Source organism: Labrus bergylta, chromosome 3, assembly GCF_963930695.1.
Source record: "Labrus bergylta chromosome 3, fLabBer1.1, whole genome shotgun sequence".
Taxonomy (NCBI): Eukaryota; Metazoa; Chordata; class Actinopteri; order Labriformes; family Labridae; genus Labrus; species Labrus bergylta.
The window spans coordinates 36,015,676-36,035,057 of record NC_089197.1 but is presented as its reverse complement, the minus strand read 5'-3'; the positions used below and the strand labels follow the sequence as shown (position 1 = coordinate 36,035,057).

General features: G+C 38.5%; 1 protein-coding gene across 2 annotated transcripts in view; it reads right to left on the bottom strand.

Moving 5' to 3' along the window:
* Positions 1-19,382, bottom strand: part of efl1 (elongation factor like GTPase 1) — a 78,332-nt gene that overhangs the window by 25,599 nt on the left and 33,351 nt on the right. For both annotated transcript variants that reach the window (XM_020641431.3, XM_020641430.3), the window contains exons 16-17: positions 6,960-7,091; positions 6,150-6,297 (exon numbers count right to left, since the gene is read on the bottom strand). In XM_020641431.3, the coding sequence (XP_020497087.2) occupies positions 6,150-6,297; positions 6,960-7,091 (280 nt within the window). The remainder of the gene's footprint in view (positions 1-6,149; positions 6,298-6,959; positions 7,092-19,382) is intronic.

Genomic DNA, 19,382 nt, shown 5'->3' with positions numbered 1-19,382 from the left:
CTCTCCTCTTCCATCACCGGTGGAACCTCTACATATGCCCTTCCTGGAGGACAGATTCAGACTTCGCTGGCACTCTGTGGCTGTTATACATCAGGGGATTCTACAAACTATGTGACTGCACACTTCATAAATAATATGTCAACTTTGAAATGTGCATCCAGGAATCAAATTCATGGAAACAGACGTACCCCCTTCAAATTAGAGGTTGATCTGAGTGGGTTTGGTCCAGCTGCTGTCCTCGTGAGAAAATCTTTCTCATATGAGGCATGCAACCCTTCTTTGTGCCTGTAAGTCTCAACCCGCAGGTTTTGCAGGCTAAATTAGCTTTTTGGTGACCACCTTGTAGTCTTTGGTAGCATGGTGGATTCTGGGGATAGGTGTCTTCTTGGTGGGAATGAATGAATAGGTTATCGTTTACTGATTTAGACGGGAAATATATTTTGTGACACTTTTAAAATAACCCACACTATAATGCTAAGTTTTTTCAAGTCATAAGGCTTGTTGGGACCAGCCATGTGTTGGCCAGGCATGCAGCCCCATTGAGGAGCCTGATTTAAGTACTTAAGGGGCGCAATCACACTGGCAATCCGTACCGTGTCTAAGCACACTTCTCCCCTAAAGTTCAGTTCGTTTGACCAGTGTCTGTTTTTTTTCATGTATTTATAGCTGTATCTGATTAAAATGACTCAAAATAAGACACAAAGTCAGTGAAGTAGCTGTCATGTTCTCTGTGTTGTTCTCCGATTTGCAGATGACATGGCTGCACATCCCTTTTTATATTTTTATCTGGTGTCCGCCTGTTGGTAAACACGCTTCCTAATAACATAAAGCCATGCATGTGCTGTATTACGTTACGTACAAGAGGCTTGTCATGGAGCAGTGTGACCGCAGGCCGTGCAGGCCAGCAGGGGGAATGGAGAGGGGCAATCGTGCTTAAGCACGGTACGACAACATTGCCAGTGTGACGGCGCTCTAGGAGGGAAACAAAAACGGCCTTGCAAAAACACTGATTCCCAGCATGCCCTGCAGCACCTCACAACTAGGTGTAAAGTGTAGCGGGAACCTTCACTCAATTCCCTCATTGGAGGAGATCTGGGGATAACAGCAGGGAGTCCCAGGCTTTAAAAGCTGTGGTCTCCCATTGTTCCTTGCCTCTCATGAGCTTGCCTGCCTTGCATCAGAGGCACATGTCTCATCTTCCCTGCTTCCACAGCACGTTTTTTAAGAGTCAGCAACCAGCTGGTCGAGCACTGAGAGTTTACTTTCCTTATATTTTCTTCAACGACTGACTGTTGAGTCCTGTTTATTATGTGCTGCATTTGTCCGCCAGGTTTGCCTCTCTGTGTGTCAGTCAGCTGTGTCAGCTAACCTTCAGTTAACTCAATCAATCAATCAATCTTTATTTGTATAGCGTCAATCATCACAACTGTTATCTCGAGACACTTTACAAAAAGCAGGTAAAAGACCTTACTCATTGCAGAAAAATATCCTGTCAGCTGCTCCAGGAAAGTCGGCTAAAACTCGTACAAAAAGTCTGCAGTCTAAAATATCAGACTTCGGCTCGGCTAAGGAGGGTGGGAGAGCTAAAGCTAGCGTGATGCCAGGTGAAGCGGCTACAAAAATAAGGAAGGGGGAATAAAGAGCAAGGAGATTCTTGAAGCTATTCAAGGTTTAAAGACTGACTTTTCAGCCAGATTTGACGGAATACTGGTCGCAATTGATGGGGTAAGGAAGGACATTGGAGAGTACACGGAGCGTGTTACTGATGCAGAGGCCTGAATTTCCAATACGGAGGATGAGGTAGAGAGTCTCCAGGCTAAAGTCCGTACCCTTGAGGGTAAGAAAGCAGAGCTAGTAGACAAAGTGACAGACCCCAAGGCAAGGTCCCGGCGCTCATACTTGAGGTTGGTTAACTTCCCGGAGGGGGCAGAGGGGGATGACGCCTGCTCTTTTCTCGAGAATTGGATTCCGGTGACACTGGGCATCACAACACTGAGTTCTAAAGTTCTGCTGGAAAGAGCCCACCGCGTCGGTCAAAGACGGGAACCCACTGCACCTCCGAGAACGATGATTATGAAATAATAAACCTGAACGATAGGGACAAGGTGGCTGTAATAAGAGCAGTCAGAGCCAAAAAAACAAGTTCTCTAAAAGGATAAAGCAGTACGCTTCTACCCGGACCTGGCGGCAGGAGTCCATAAACAACAGAAGGAATTCAACTGAGACAGAAGCTCCGTAATATGGGAATAAGACGGCATCCTACCAGGCTGCTGGTGACCTACAAGGACAGAACACAAACTTTCTGTATAGCGGCAGAAGTTTAGAGTTTCATCAGGCAAATTCAGGAGGAGAACGGGAATGGATGAGTATGGGACCTGTACTTAGATGCTCTTTTGGTCATGGCTTCTTCTCTGATAACGGACTTACAAGGCTATCCAGGTGATAAAAGGAGTTCTTTTGTGTAGTCTAGTTAAAAAAGCCTGAATACAGTTTCTAATAGGAGGCTATAAGTTATTAGTAGGCTAATTGAATATAGAGTTAAATCGAAGAGTAATTTAAATTCTGTTATTAGCCTATATTGTTAATGTTTTATTTCCACTGTTGTAGTTACGGGTGCTATGGCGTTTTGTTTTGGTTAATAAGAAGCACTGTTAAGTCAGAATTAACCAGAATACGATAGCCTCTTATATATTTTACTTGACTTTTGTTCAAAATCCAAATTTATGACGGGTGATTTATGTTCGCTGTAACTAATAAGATTTTGAATTACCACAAAGGCTATGCACTTTCTTGTGGTTTACTCATATGTCAAACGCTTTGACAATGTTTCTAACTCACACTCTCTATTATGCTTAACCAAGAGTTAAGTAGAACAGCACAATTACTCCTCACTCGGTGTCGAGTGGTTTTCACTGTTGAACAGTCGAGGGGGGGGGGTTGCTCAGTTCTGGAGCTACAGTTTGTATTGTTTGTATACTGAGTCACGTGTGTGTGTGTGTTTCCCTTTGCTTTATTTTATTTTTTCCCCTTGTTTGACTTTGTTGCGTTTTTTTAAATTTTGAGTACATTACAGCCTAAAAATGTGAAATAGTCATATAACTTTTAATTATCTATGGCCGGTGAATTACAGATAAAGTTTACGTCTTGGAATTGTAGGGGGTTGCAAAAGTTAAAGAAGCTGAGGCAGGTCATGGGAAGGAAACCCATCTTCCATTAGGTGAAGGCATCAGGATTAGGAGGAGGTGACAAGGAAGGGTATGGTCAGCCCCCTTTAATACTCAGGCAAGAGACTGACTCTCATCCACAAATCTATTCTTTTAAATGTTATAAAGGTGATTGCTGATAAGGCAGGTAGATACCTTATAGTTCAAGGCACACTTAGGACAAAATTACTTAATTTGGTTAATATATATGCGCCCAATAACAATGATCCAGAATTCTTCAGCAATTTATTTTTCAATTTATCATCCCTTAACGGTCAGTACATAATAGCAGGAGATTTCAACTGTACACTAGACCCAAGTAAGGGTCTAGTGTAAGACTGTCACATTTAGATAAGACCCATAATAAAAGCAGACAAATAATACATCAATTTATTCAGACATTAAATCTGAGGGATGTATGGAGAGATAGAAACCCTAATGTTTTACTCTACTCGTGTTTTTTTAATACACATAAATCATACTCCCTAATTGATTACTTTTCAGTCTCTTCAGGTTTGGTGTCTAAAGTCAAGGGATGTAATTATGATAGTATACTGATTTCAGATCATGCTCCTAACAGCTTATGCTATGTTGATCCAAGGTTGAAAAAAGGGCCCGCCCCCCCAACGAAACACTGGAGACACAATACTATCAGAATCTATGTCCTAAGGTACATCAAGAATTATTGTTATTGAGAGCACAGTATAATGAAATCTATCCCTTAAAAGCTGCAGATAATCTTCTCAAATTTAAGCATACTATCTTTGATCAAGGGGAAAAATCTGGAAAAATTCTGGCATGGCGCATAAAACAACTTCAAACTGAAAGAGCTATTATTATTTTAAAAAATCTAAATGAATATATTATAATAGATCCTATTGAAATTAACAGTGCATTCAAATATTATTATGAAAAACTATACAGCTCCAAGGTGATCCAGAATTACTGAGTCAAAAAATGTGTTTAAATAATCTCAATATTCCTATTATTTATGAGGAAGAAAGGGTGACATTGGGGGAAAACATAATGTTAGAAGATATCTCTGTTGCAATAAAATGCATGAGCTCTGGGAAAGCCCCAGGACCAGATGGTCTACCCACCGATTTCTATAAGAAATTTGAATCTAAATTAAATACACCCCTTCTGGAAATGTATACTGAATCCTTTCGGGAAGGGATCCTTCCTCCATCCTTGAGAGGGGCTCTTTTAACACTCCTTCTTAAACCTGGAAAGCCAAGTGAAAATTTATAAAAGTAAATCATCCATCTTATTGCTAAATTCAAAGCAAAAAGATAACCCACCCCCTTACATACATATCTTCAAAGTGGTTAACAGCTTCACCTACTTAGGTATAGAAATAACTCAAGTTAGAAGACGTTGTACAAGTTAATTGATCTCTGTGTGGAACTAGGTACAAAAATATTGGAAAGGGTGGGCCTACCTTCTCTCGGTATAGCCCAATTTGGGGAAATAATTATTTTGTACCAGGCAGGGCTGATGGTGGTTTCAAACTGTGGGCTGATAGGGGCGTGAGTCAAATGAAAGACATCTTTAATCCAGGTAATGAGAGCATTAAGACATTTGAGGAACTGGTAGCGAAAAATAATATCCCACGTAAACACGCAGTATCGCTTCTGGAAAAAGCTTTAATTAAAAACCCTTTTCAAAAATGTATAATCTCAGAAGTATATGACGTGCTGATATCTGAGTCAGCAGAATCCTCAGAAAATAAACTGAAAGCATGGAAAGACGATCTACAAGAGGAAATCTCAACTGAAGAATGGGATAAGGCATGCGATAAAGCACAGACTCAAACAGCTAACACTCGTTTAAAACTGCTTCAATACAAATGGTTAATGAGAGTCTATATAACAAATTGAACCCCAACATCCCAGACAGGGAGCATTACAGACACCTGTAACAGGTGTGGGGAGGACAAAGGTACATTTTACAATTGCGTATGGAAATGTCCAAAAATTTAAGAATTTTGGGATGAAGTCGGACGTGTAATGCAGGAGTTTTTATCATTTCAATTAGTTGTAGAACACAAGTTTTTTCTTCTTGGAATCTATCAAAAAGGACGTAATATTGTAGACCTCTGCATATTGCAGGCTAAAAGAACAATAGCATTACCATGGAAGAACAGTGGTAGACCGAGTGTTACACGTTGGTTTCATAAAATGTCTCTGTGCTTGGCTCTGGAAAGAATAACATATACAATTAAAGAAAAACGAGAATTATTTAACAATATCTGGGGCCTATATATTAATTTTCTTCGTGATAAAAACCTGTCATATTTTGAGTTAGGCTGGTAAAGAGTTGGCAATGTCTGTAATTGTGGTCGTTTTTGTAGAAACTGTTTTGGCCAGAATATTTGTGATTAACTAAATCATCTATGGCAATGCACTCTCTTTGGTTATTTCTATTTAAATATGGATAGTAATAATACTGCTAAATTGTTTTACTAGTTTTTGTGTACATATATATATTTTCCTTAGCATTTATTTAATTGTAATTGTGTGTCTTGAAAATTTTTTTAGAACTCAATAAACATATTGTTAAAAAATAAATAAATAAAGAACAATTGTGTTAATTTATATAAATAATTAATTCATCCAAATTATGAATATTAATTTTAATAACCAAATTTACCACATTATCAACATTATTGGTGCCCGCATGTGTGGTCTTCCATAACTCCAACAGCTCAAGTGAAGTCACCAGTTATTGGTGTTAAAGTACGAGCCGGGTTGCAAGTCCTTTATAAGCGTCCTTGGTTCCCTTGAAATGCGCTAAATAAATGTAATATATTATTATAATTTCTATTAATATTATTATCATATTGTAGGGTATCAAGTGAAGGTCCAAAGTTTTACCATTACAGCATAAGAAGAAGTCGACAGAGATTCACAGGTTAATAAGAAGAAATTAAATATACACACTGACCGATCCCGAAGGTCATCAAGGCAGCGCTGGAGATGAACTTCACCAGCAGTGACCAGGACATGTTCTCCCGTTTCCTGGATCAGAACCTCAGCACAAGGATCTGCCTGGTTTAACAAGCGCATCCCACGCACCAGCTGTGGCATCTCACCTGACACACAAATAAATAAGATCTATTGCTTTATTTGCCTTAATAGCGTGCTGCTGTAACACATAATTTCCCTGTATGGGATCAATGAAGTACATCCATCTGTCCGTCTGTCTATCTATCCATCTATCTATGGCAGTAAGAAGAAGAAGGTGGAGAAGCCTGAATTATTTAAGCCTTCTCGTTGATTTACTGGTCATGAGACCACAAAAGAATAGCGGCTGCAAGAAAAGAATATTTGTAAATTTTAAGCCTTATTGACTTGAGTTCAAAAACAACACCTCAACAACTTGTACAAAGCCAATACAGCTCCAGTCTCTGCTCTGAATAACACAGGATCAAAGTAAACGAAGAAATGTTTTCTAACCAATAACCTTGTTAAAGTAACCCTGGCTGCTAGCAAGCTCAGTTAGCCATAGAGGTAAACAGATGACATCAGTGTTTCCCACACATATACAACACCTGGGAGGGCCGCCCAGGTAAATGTATGGCCGCCGAGGTATATTTCAGAACAGTTACTGCGTGAGAGCGGGAGAGACAGCGCACGTGATAGAGTGCAGGCGCGCTCTCTGGCTAATGCATTCATAGCTCTAAGTGAAAATAAAGGTTTTAAAAACATGTCCAGTTAATGAACTAGAGTTGTGAGGTTGACTTCCAAGACCTACTAGGATGTTTGGGTTCAATGGCAACTCGAACAATGGGTGTGGCCTCAAAGTTGAGCGGAGTGAAGGGTGGACAGGCGGGGGAAGATGACAGGGTGGCAGACTTTAGGATGTACTCCTCCAGACCTCCAATACCTGATATGGAAACATAAGAGGAAAAACAGTTATGATTCTTCTGACATTAACCTAACTATCACATTTTTAACCTGTCTAGCAAGTAACAAAGCTTTTTACATTAACTTTCTTTCAGCTTACGAAAAACAAATTTTTCGTTCAGAATTTTAAAATAACTTCAGTTACCCCTTAGTTTCTTAAGTATTATTAACCATAGAACAACTCAGTTTGGTGGTTTGAAATAGGGCTGTCAGTGCAAACATTAACCGCAATGCGATTATGGTCTGAAAGAAATGCATCCTTTTTTAAATTGCATTGATTTTATGGCATTTTGTTCCTTTAGCCACTGTATCCAGTTTCTAACCTGTAAACACTTAAATTCTTCATTCTTTATTGTCCCACCTGAATTTGTTTTAGAGTTCTGTAAATGACTGAACACTATTATTCTTATGTCTGAAAGATAATTAATTCCACTTTTACTCAAACTGCCCCAGTTGAGTTCCCTGTTTTGGATTTTTTATTGATGGATTAGTCCAGATCTGTGGCCTTTGGTATCCTACATGCACTGCTATGTATTACATTTTATTCCATGATTTTAATGTACTATTTATGACAAAGTTGTAAACTTTAATCCTCCTTCTGTTCTGTTGTTATAAAGAAGAGCTCTGCTCAGACGGTGGGCCTGATTTGATCAGATGAAGGAGGAAATTAAAGCATTAGTTCATTTAAAAAGTTGTTTTGGAGGAATTACAGGTACCTTAAATAAAAACATTAAGGTAACCATGTAATTTAAATAATGTATCCTTCCTTCACTTATCAATGCTACTTCTTAGTTCATTAAACGAGGACAAGAAGTTGTCCTTATATAGTGTTATTTTGTCTGTACTTATAATGCAAGATGGCACTTTTTCCATAAAATTCGATTAAATTGGAGCAGCTTCTGGCGTGAGAACAATTTTTTTTTTACCTTTGGATGTTTTTTTGTTCAGCACCCAGTACTTAAGTTTTCAGATGTGTGTGCTCTTTGATATTTTTGTAGGAACTTACAATGCAACCTAAGTATTTTAATCTTTACTTTCCACTGAAAATTGTCAAAATCTTTTGCTATACTACAATGGTCTTTTTTAACTTGCATCAATGTTTATCTTATCATCTGACATTTCATAGAAGTCATCAATGATTCCCATTACCTTTGAGAGTGATTAGTAATAGTTAAATAAACTCAGTTTATATTCCTCTTTAACTACCTAATCCTCTGATTTCTTTTGTCCACCTCATCTTCTGAGCTAAAGGTTCAAATGCCAAAGCAAATAATGAGAGTAATAGCTGGCGGTGTTGTCTAGACTAAATATCTCAGAGAGTTCCTTTAATATGAACCTGGGCAGCTGATGATTTATAAACTGTCTTTATAATTCATACATTTATACTTTTAAATCCAACACCAGATTAAACGAACGAGGAAGAGCAGTTAGCTTCATTTTTGCCCATACCTTCACTAAGGGTTCTCCATAAACTTTTTATCCAAGAATAGTAAACTACCCATTTAACTAAGCTATCAGACATGATCGCAGCTTTCTTAAGTTGGTCTCTCTCTTTGATACACACTCATAACCCTCTAATAAATAATAAATAAGCTACCTTCTGACTTCTTGTCTTTTCATGAAGTATTTTATCGATCCAGCATCTTTTTGGTTGTGTCTGAATCTCCCGTTCAGCTTGCAGCTAAAGGACTAAGGCTGTCCCAAACATGACTGATTGAGTAGGCCGAGGTTACAGGAATCCAGCAAATATCAAAACAGACACACACACACACACACAGCTCTCTGAAGCATAAGTGGGACTTTCCAGTGCAAGGGAAATTCCAAAGGATATTTAAATGGAGCAAATTTCCGAGGCTCTGGCCATGTACTTAATAAAACATGCTCCACACAGATCATTTAACAACCTCCAGTCATAGATTTTATTCATAGCTTTTCAATCTGCTGTGTTTCCACTGCAAGAGCATTTCCTATGAATTGTCTTTCCTTTTTGGAGGTGAAAAAAGTAATCCTTCATATATACCATACATTTGGCTCTGTGATATTTTGTGAGATGAGTCAGACTTCTGTAGTGACTATCTTTAAAATGAAGGTCCTTCTAATAGATTTGGTACAGCTGTAGTCTGATTCTCTATCGAGCATTAATGAAATGGATTCTGTAAAAACACAATCATGATACATAATAATGGACTGTAGCATGCATATGAACTGTCTACTCAACTCCTCAAATGTTTCTAAAGAATTGATTTCACTTACTTGAACATCACAGCTCTAGATATGGAAAGATTGGTTGAATTTTGTACCTTTTGTAAAGACATTCAGGAGAATGAAGCCTGATGATTTTTTGCGATAATTAATCATGTGTCAGATTAAGGTTGACACTTGGCGTATACATCAATGCATGTCCATTTAAGGATGCCTTGCAATTACTTTAGTCAGGAATTTTTACAAAACCAAAAGGAAGATTCAATTTACAGCATAAACATTTAGATTAATTTAATAACGTGTGTTGATTAAATAATGCTAAAATTGGTAAATAAACAGGTAGTACAGAGTTAAGATTCAGTTAATAAATAAGTTAGAAATCAGTGCAATAAATAATGTTAATTGCTAAGTTAAAAGGTTGTTTGAAGGCAGCAGGTGAACTTTAATTTAATTAATGAAAAAAATAACATTAATTTAGCGTGTATTTTCGTCTTGAATGTTGAAACTGTATTGTTTGATTTACGCAAATGTTAACATGAATTTGCTTTGTTGTGTTTCTTCTTTCAAAGATTTTTCACCTAAACCACTAACCTAAGCTGAAAGCTACACTGAAAACCTAAAGGAGATCTCAAAATAAAAGGAAATAAAAGGAACTATAGACCGATTAGTATTTTACCCGTCATGTCTAAGATCTCTGAAAAATGTGTGGCTGAGCAATTGACTGAGCATCTTAACAGTAGTCCTTTTACACTACACCCCATGCAATTAGGCTTTAGAGCCAATCACTCCACTGAGACAGCAAATTGTTTTTTTGTGGAAAACATCAAATCAAAAATGGACAAAGGAGGCATAGTTGGAGCAATTTTCTTAGATCTTAAAAAAGCTTTCGACACTGTCAATCATCAAATACTCATTCACAAAATGTCTTATTTTATTTTCTCAACCAATGTAATTGACTGGATGAGATCATATCTGTCAAGTAGAGTTCAGTGCGTAAGGGTTAGTGGTGAGACGTCACCACCCCTGAGGAATGAACTGGATGTACCCAAGGGATCTATCCTGGGCCCTATTCTGTTCAGCCTTTATATAAATGACCTGCCATCAGTCTGCACTGGATGTGAGGTTCAGATGTATGCTGATGATACAGTAATTTATGTTCATGCAAAAACCAAAGCCCAAGCTGCTGCCAAACTCAGAGACAAAATGGTACATGTACATAAATGGCTTGCTCACTCACAGTTGTATCTCAATGTAAAAAAGACAGTCTGTATGTTTTTAAGCAAGACTAACACTGTATCTCACTGTGAACCCAAGGTCTATGTGTCTGGGGAGGTCATTCAAACAGTTACACATTTTAAATATCTAGGTATTATCCTTGACACTACTCTATCCTTCAAAAACTAGGTGAGCAAGGTAATGCAAATAACCAAATACAATCTAGCCAACTTGAGAGATATAAGGCACTGTTTGACAACACCTGTAGCAAAGCTCTACATGAATGCTATGATCATTCCCCACTTAACATATTGTATGACAAGCTGGATCCAGGTGAATAGCACAACATTAAGGCCTATCTTATCACTTCACAAACAAGCGCTTAAAGTTTTGGACTGAAAACCCAAGCTTTACCACCACTGTTACATCCTTGACAAATATAACTTGCTCAGCTGGGAAAATATTTTAAAACACACTGACGCATGCCTAATTTTTAAGATTATCAATGGCAAGGCTCCCCAACCACACAGCACATACAGCAGAGAAAATCCAACAGCAGAACCACAAGGTCTGCCCTAAGAGGGGACTGTGTAGGTCCAGCTCCTTTGGTCTATTATGTTTCTCTGTGAGAGCCTCTAAATTATGGAACCAGTTGCCAGTGGAGATTAGAAATTGCACCTCCCACCATACATTCACCCACCGTCTTAAGGACTGGCTTTTAAGCAATCAAAAATGTGAACACCTTTTATAGTATTTAATCTGAGTGCATGTTTGTCTGTTGCTATGTATTGTTGTAGCTGTGCTGTCTAACCCATGGTGGTTTGTATGAATGGTTGTATGGTTATATGTTTTAATGGAGCCAGTATATTGGCATCATGTTATACTGTTGTTATCTGTTGCTGTGTGTATTTTTGAACATGTTTTTATTTTTTAGCCACCCTGTGCCTAGCTTAACATCTTGCCAAAGGACTACAGTTGAAAATTAGCCTGCTGGCTAACACTGGCACATTTACAGAAATGTTGATTAATGTGCACTGTCCTTTAAATAAATAAATGAAATTAAGTATTTGAGTGGAGTCCAGTCACTGGGTATAAGATCATTCCTTTCAAGTTAGGAAGCACAGGGGAACTTGACATTAATCGTCAACGACTTTAGATTCATTTCAAAGGTAGTGGGCAGGGTACTTCAATATTCTTAACTTGCAGACTGTATAGTTCTCATATTTGATAAAAAAGATCAAAAATAATTTATTGTATGTTTAGCTGTAACTAATTTTGCTTTACTAAATACCATGAATTTAACTCAATTTTACTTTTTCCTTTTGTGTGTGTTGGGAGCCAGCTTGAATGGAATATAAGGGAAAGGAGGAGGGAGGGCTCTAAGAAGAATTGGAATTTTTTAAAAGATGAGTAACTGCAAACTGTACATGTGGTTGAAGAGAAATATACTTTGGATTGAGTCATCCTGAGCTGATTGGCCCAATCGTTAGCTTGATTTTTATAAAGTTCCAAAAATCCCACACCCAAGGGACGCTTTAATGGTGTACACAAGTGGTTATGGGCTTCTTTCTATGAACTCTTTTTTTCTCTTGCAGTGTACTTGTTGTTTTTATTGGGTCGAGCCACTTTGGGGAAAGAAAAGTGTCAAGTTACAGTGGAGCCAAAAATGTCCTGCGTCTGCTCCAGCAGTCAGCCTCTCTCTGTCTGCAGCCCTGTTCACAATGAACAGTGTAGGAAAAAGGTTTGAATTAACGCATCATGCATAAAAACTAGATCAAAAACTATAACATGTATAAAGACAATGAAAATATGACAACACTATGTATGAATACATTTGGTAAATGGTAAATGGACTTGAGCTTGTATATTTATTTTCTAGTCTTCAGACTACTCAAAGCGCTTTTACTCCACATGTCACACCTACACATTCACACACTGATGGTAGAGGCTGTTGTGTCAAGAGACCGTCAGTATTAACTCATCCATTCATACACTGATGGTAGAGGCTGCTGAGTAAAGAGTCCATCAGAAGTAATTAATCCCATTCATATGCCAACGACGAAGCAGTGGGAGCAATTTGGGGTTAAGTGTCTTGCCCAAGGACACATCGGACATGTGGCTGCAGGAGCTGGGGATTGAACCCTCGACCTTACGGTTGAGAGACAACGACTCTACCCACTGAGCCACAGCCACCCATTTCAAAACTGCAACCACAATAGTCAAAAACGTGATAAAGACATCAAGAAGTCAGTTCATGCAATAAAGACAATACAGGAGAGACAAGGGAAACGAAGAATCAGAGGCCACATTGAAAGCACATACAACACATAACATATAGGCAGGCAGCAGAGATGACCATGTCACATCAAACACACATATCCCATCTGACAAGGGATGAATGTGTGCAGTTATAGTTGTCAGACAGCCATGTTTTAAGGTGTGTTGTAAAGCTGGAGTATCTATGTATATCTTTGATAGTGGTGGGCAGTGAATTCCAGTTTTGTATTCAGGAGTGCAAACTCATCAGGGATAAAAAAGGTGACATGGATGCTCCCTCGGGCAGATTTTTTTTTTTTTTAAATATCACTTTTAAAATGTGAATTTACAGACGTTTTTAGCATTCAAACCGACTAAAGAAGCAGAGCAAACAATAAGAAAAACACAATTGCTTGTCTATATCTATGTTCTGTTCTAACTTTTTGATAAAGCTTCAGTGAAACATGAAAAACACATGCTCCCAACCTTCAGTCCCTTTTTATAAATGGGATGAATTTGCAGAACAGGGCTTACCATGTTCTACTAAGGGGTGATGTGAAGGGCAGTCACTACAAGTAGCTCTCAGAGCAGAGTCTGAGAGAGCATCATAATGCAGTCATCAAGTATGACAATATTTTCTCTTCTATCATTAAATATGTAACATTATCAATATATGAACCTGATGTTTAGCTCCTGCTGGTTTTCATTAAGTTTATATTCCCTCTCTTATTACATGTGTTGACCAGCTGTCACTTTAATGTTTCCTGAGATAATAATGAACCAGAAAGCTGTATGAAGTTACCTTCAAGCTAGCACACATTTCTCTCAACATCTTTACCTATGGCTACCAAACAGTAGAATATGATCAGACAGGCTGTTTAACAGAAAGGCTGGCTTGCTAGCCAGACTTCGAATCTTAACTTCTTAGATAACTTTATGTAAATTAGCCATGTGCTGCAATTGCTACTCATTGAATCAGGTTTCATGCTTCTTGCAGTTGGCGTGGCAATATTGTGCAATCGTGGCAGGCGAGAGGAGTGTCTGAGCGCCCAGCCGTGCATCTCCAAGATTTTATAACAACGCGGACGAGTTCATGCCGAACGCGTTGCAATGATTGGCTGCAGGGCCCGGAAATACTTTCTGCCCGTGTTGAACGTTGAGCGCTCTGACCGCAGTCAGTATGAAACGTCTCGACGTTTGCAGGGACCGTGCTCGCCGGCCATAAGTAGCATGACAGCTCGTGTCATAGACCATTGCTCTGACCGTCTCTAAAAAAAAACAGTTAGCGGTTTCTGCAGAGTGATGGGCCCTGAAGCCAAACTGCATGAAAGATTCATGAAAGAAACAGGCTGCTCTGATACACACTTCTCAGCAACCTTGGAAATCACAGGTAAAATACTGATTGGGCGGTAGTTACATATGTTCAGAGGGTCATCAGACTTGAGTTTAGGAGTTACAATTGCGGCCTTTCAGGTAGTTGGGAATATCCCCTGTGGTATTCACTGGTTGACAGTTTGTGTGATGGGGTATGCTAGGTGTTCTTTCAGAGATTTAAACATTTTAGAATCCCTACCACAAATATCCTTTGCTGTTGAGAGAATTAATAATTGCTTGAGTTTTAAATTCAGAGATAGGTTGAATGCTGAAAGAAGGCTTGCTTTCATCTACTTTAAGAATATTTTCAGTTGTTAGAGGAACTTTGTGATTTCAGCTACAGAATTGATATAATATTCATTAAAGGCTACAGCTATTTGTGCTGGTTCTTGCATTAATTTACCATTCAAGTTCAGCTCTTACTAGTTCCTAGGTCTGTGGCTAATCCCCATTACATTCTTAATCTGTTCCCAGATCAGCTTTGTGTTACCCTTTGCCTCATTGATAATTGATATGAAAAAATTGGCTTTAGCCTTTCTGATTACCTTGATTACTCTATTACGTAATGAAGTGAACCTAAGCCTATCACTATTTAACTTGGTCTTCAATGATCTTTTCAATGCCGAGTCTCTTTCCTTCATAAGGTTAAATATTTCAGTATTGAGCCAAGGGAGTGCATTGTTTCATTTCTTTCCTTTGACCTTTCCAGTAAACTCCTTAACTCGACTATGTAACTTGGTTGCTTCTGTGTTGCTCCCACTAAGTATATCAGTCTCCTGCGCTGCTGTTTGAAAATTAACCATTTCATTTTTAGGAATCCCGAGTTGCTACAGGTTTATTAGAATGATGAAAGCGCTTCTTTGTAGGTTTTCTGGACATTAATGTCAAATTATGGTCTGACAGACCAGTAATAAAATTATTACTGTCTGGGAGGATGCAGTTATTCTGGTTGGACCTTCCATCAATTGTGTAAAATCCAGACTGTCTGTGATCTGCTTAAGTGATTTCCTATTAGACTTATCTAGCCAGTTACAATTTAGATCCAGCATATCTGTTGACATTTGATGTGGTCTTTGATATAAATTATGACCCCACCCCACCTCCTCTTCCCTCAGATCTGTCACGTCTAAAAATAATATAGCCTGGTACATGTAATGCAGCAGATGGAGAGTTTTTATGTAACCATGATTCTGACAGGCCTAAAAAAATCTGAGTTAGAAATAGTAAGAAGATGATGCAGATAACCCTTGGTTTGAGTTGTGGATCCCAGATCAGTCAAGAGTGATTGAAAGTTTTTAAAAAGTTCAGTTTACAGTGCTGTTTCAGAGCAGAGTTAATGTTGCTTTTGTAAGTACTGTGGGTTGTGCAGAGCAGGGCACGGTGACTAGTTACCATGTTATTAGGACGATGTGAGCCATTTGTTATGATAATGCATTAGGAGGATTCACTTCAGTGTCTTTAGCGGTAGGCGTGGTTGGTAGGAGGAGAAGCAGGGTCAGTACTGATGTCACACCTGAGGGGGGTGTGGTGGCTCTGTCTCTGTAACCTTCATTAGCAGCACCTGCAGAGGAGCCGGCGGAAATTGGTTTTGAGTCGAAGAGACGCCACGAGGAAGACGCGAGGACACAGACACCTGAGAGACTGAATCTGAAGTAACGTTTGTTTTTGTTTCAACACTTCAAGGGTTCTTTTTACACATGAACTAAACTGATATGAAAGAGAGGGCTGGCGGAGGAGATCGTACCCAAGTGACTCTGTGGATCGGGCTGTCCGAGTCAGCTGGTTGCGGCTCATATGAGGATCTTTGGGGTGAGTCACCTACACACACCCCTCAAACAGATAGGACAGTTACACACACATTCAGGTAAGGAAAGATACACATTCACGTTTACGCAACACTTAAGGACAGGCATTAAGTTACTGGCTCACTGGCCTTAACGTTAGGCGCAAGGATAGCATTTAGCTGTGGGGTTGTGTGGCCCCGTAGCACATTCAAGTCAGAAACGTAAGGCAAGGATATAGATGTTTGCCCCGTGGCCATGGAAGCCCCGTCGGTACAACTTAATGCTAACACATCATACTCTGCTAAGCATGTTTCCTCTTATACAAGTAGCATGGAGTAGGAAGGAATGTTTTCATGATGATTTTTTTATTTCATAAACATTAATGAGAGGGCTGAGAGGACTGATCCAGGGGTCCATAAAGTATGTGAGAAAGCCCAACAAGCCTGGGGGGCTCCCATCCATTGGGGAAATGGGGTTAATTTCATTTCATGGTTCACTGTATGTTCTAATGTTTAATCTTCTTAGACTTGCTACTTTTGATGAAGGGAAAGTATGGCATATTAGTTGGAATGAGTCAAGCAGTAGAACATAAACGTATCTCCTGGAATTGCAGAGGTTTACGAAACGCTTAAAAAAATCAAGCAGGTTATGAATAGGCCCAAGGATACAGACTGAATAATTTAAATTTATATGAGACTCAGAGATTGAAAGACTACAAAATAAAAACAAGTAAGAGGCAGCATGGTTGCCTCTATGCAGCATCATTTAATTCAAAATCTAGAGGAGTTATAACTTTAATCCACCGCTCAGTACCTTTTCAAACTTCTAACGCAATCTATGAGGAAAGGACTGTTTTGTTGTTTTCTTGGCTCTTCTTTTGAATTTTACAATAATATAATCATAAATAATAAATATACCTTTAGAGCCGGTATGTTATATTTTATTTCTTAAAAATGCTCATTGTAATCGAATAAACAGTTTATTATTGGACTTAGTGTTTTATACATCTTCTATCGGCCATTAAATGTATTTTTGATTAACGGGTTGAACTTTGTGCTGGCTTCACATACAACCAGGTAGCAGCAACAACAAAAAGGTTTTCAAATTCAATATTTTAAACTTAAGTGCAATAATTACACTTTTTATCATATTGAAGGAGCTGGTCCATCTTGTCTTAATGTCTTGATGTAGATGATTAGTGGGAACTTGCAGTCAAGTGTGAATGTCTTCTAAGTGAGACTGTACTAGTTGTGATATTTTAAGTGTCGAACGATCTTTCTTGATGGGTGACGTGGATCCGCACTGTCAGTACGATATATGTAAATTAAGTCAACATTGGACCCCATACCAATATTACCATAAAATCCAGAATATAATTCGCACCGGTATATAAGACTTTGTGTTCAGCAAAGTCTACAACATGCAGTTTCTGTGCCGCTGTGTCGTTCTTTTAGTTCCGTCTGTTTTCACTTTGTGGAATTTGCACTCCTACTAGCAACAGTGCGGTAGTCGAGCTCTCAGCCTGCAGGGAAAGTTGTTAAGCACAGACCCCTACTGTAGCTTACGAGCTCTCTGCCCGACTCCGCTGGTCACTCTTACAATAGGGATGCATTTTCACATCAGGTTGTAGTGATAGTGGCTGCTGCACCAGCGGTAATGAAGGCGCTGGTCGCACCAGTGTATAGGCCGCTGCCACCTTTTAAGACGTAAAATAGGTATTAAAAGTGCATCTTATACACTGGATTTTAGGATAGATCGGGTCTGTACCATCTCTAGCAATTAATATAGGTTGGAGCACAATTCTTAGGGGTCTGTGCTGCTGTGCTCTGCAGCAAACTGCTGACAGTCAGTTGCCAAAGGGAGATACCAAACCACCAAGCCCTTTTCCCCTGCAAGCACATGCTATTTAGGCCAGTTACTTTCTAACTTTAACCTGCTCAGAGCTGACCTACCTAAAGCCTGGTTCTGGAGATTTCCACCTCTAATCAGCATGAAGAGAAGTAATGTGTGTAACATTTTTAAATGTTAACCAAATAATCTTAAAATGTGCAGGATTGAGATGTGCAGATTCAAAACTATCAATTTGTTTTTGAACCTTTTCTTGTGAAGCTGTACCATTTTTTGTTGTCTGTTTTTGTTTTAATGGACTGAGAAAAAAAAGGCTTTCATTGTTCAAGCATTTGGAAGTCTGCTTGAGATATACTGAAACCAAAGGTTTTTTTTTTTTTAACCTTGTCAAAGCTATGCAACAAGCATCAGGCAAATAGCTTGCCAGCAAGTTTTTTTCTGTAAATTAACTTTTGCATTGATGTCAGAGAGACTAATTCAGTGCAGCTTGAAAAAACACAATATTTCACCATTATGAAAAACATTGATCAATCTTTATTTGTATAGCGCCAATTCAGAAATGTTATCTCAAGACACTTTACCTATGAATCTTACAAGGCAGGTTTAAAAAAAAATAAAAAATAAATGTTCCTGTAAAATCATTGTAACTATGTTCCCACACAGGGCTACACATTCTTTTTCTCCAAAGCATAGTTTGCCTCATTACCACTATAACGCCTAAAACACTTGAACCATCAGACACAATCAGGGAACAGTCACAGTTCAAATAGTCAAACTGTTTTAAACAAAGCGGTTTTTCATCTTGTGACATAACTGACACTTGTTTTCTCAAAGGTTTCAATCACACACCACTTAAAATCCAGAGATTAAGTTTAACTGTATGACTGTATGTAGTCCTGGAACTTTTTACGGTAGAGTTTGGAGTGTGTGAGAGAGCCTCACTTACTCAACAATCAGGTCAAAACTCATTTATTTACCATTAGGTTAAATATTTAGATATTGTTTATTTGATATGTGATTATAAACTAAAGTTTGGATCCACTTTAGTTGATTAATACATATGCTCCATTGAGTATTTATTATTTAAATATTTGTTTCTTTTTTTTTGTCGCACATGAATGCCCCATGTTTCACCAGGTGTTGGCAATTTTGAATAAAAACCATCGTGGTCTTTGGGATAGGGTAGGTTGTGATGTTTTTTTTTTGGTATATTGTTTTAAAAATGAGCCCATAGTAAGAATAACTCTAAACTGACACATGTTTTTTTATAGAGTCAATGTACATTTTTAAGATTAAATTGAAGTAAAACTGAATTTCCCCTCACGGGATTAATAAAGGATAAATTATTATTATTATAAATTATTATAAGTGTGATGTTTCTCATATTTTTTATAGCCTAGATAGTCTATGTAATGGTAGCTTTGCTAGGAGAAATGTGGTTTTACTAAAGCTGTTCTCACATGCACTTCTGTAAATATCTAAATAATATTAGGAGGACTGCTCTGGATATTCTCCTGACCTGGCTGTTCAGATATACACCTCAGAGCAGGAGACTATCCCGGTCAGACGGGAGGGGGGTGGGGTACTCCTGA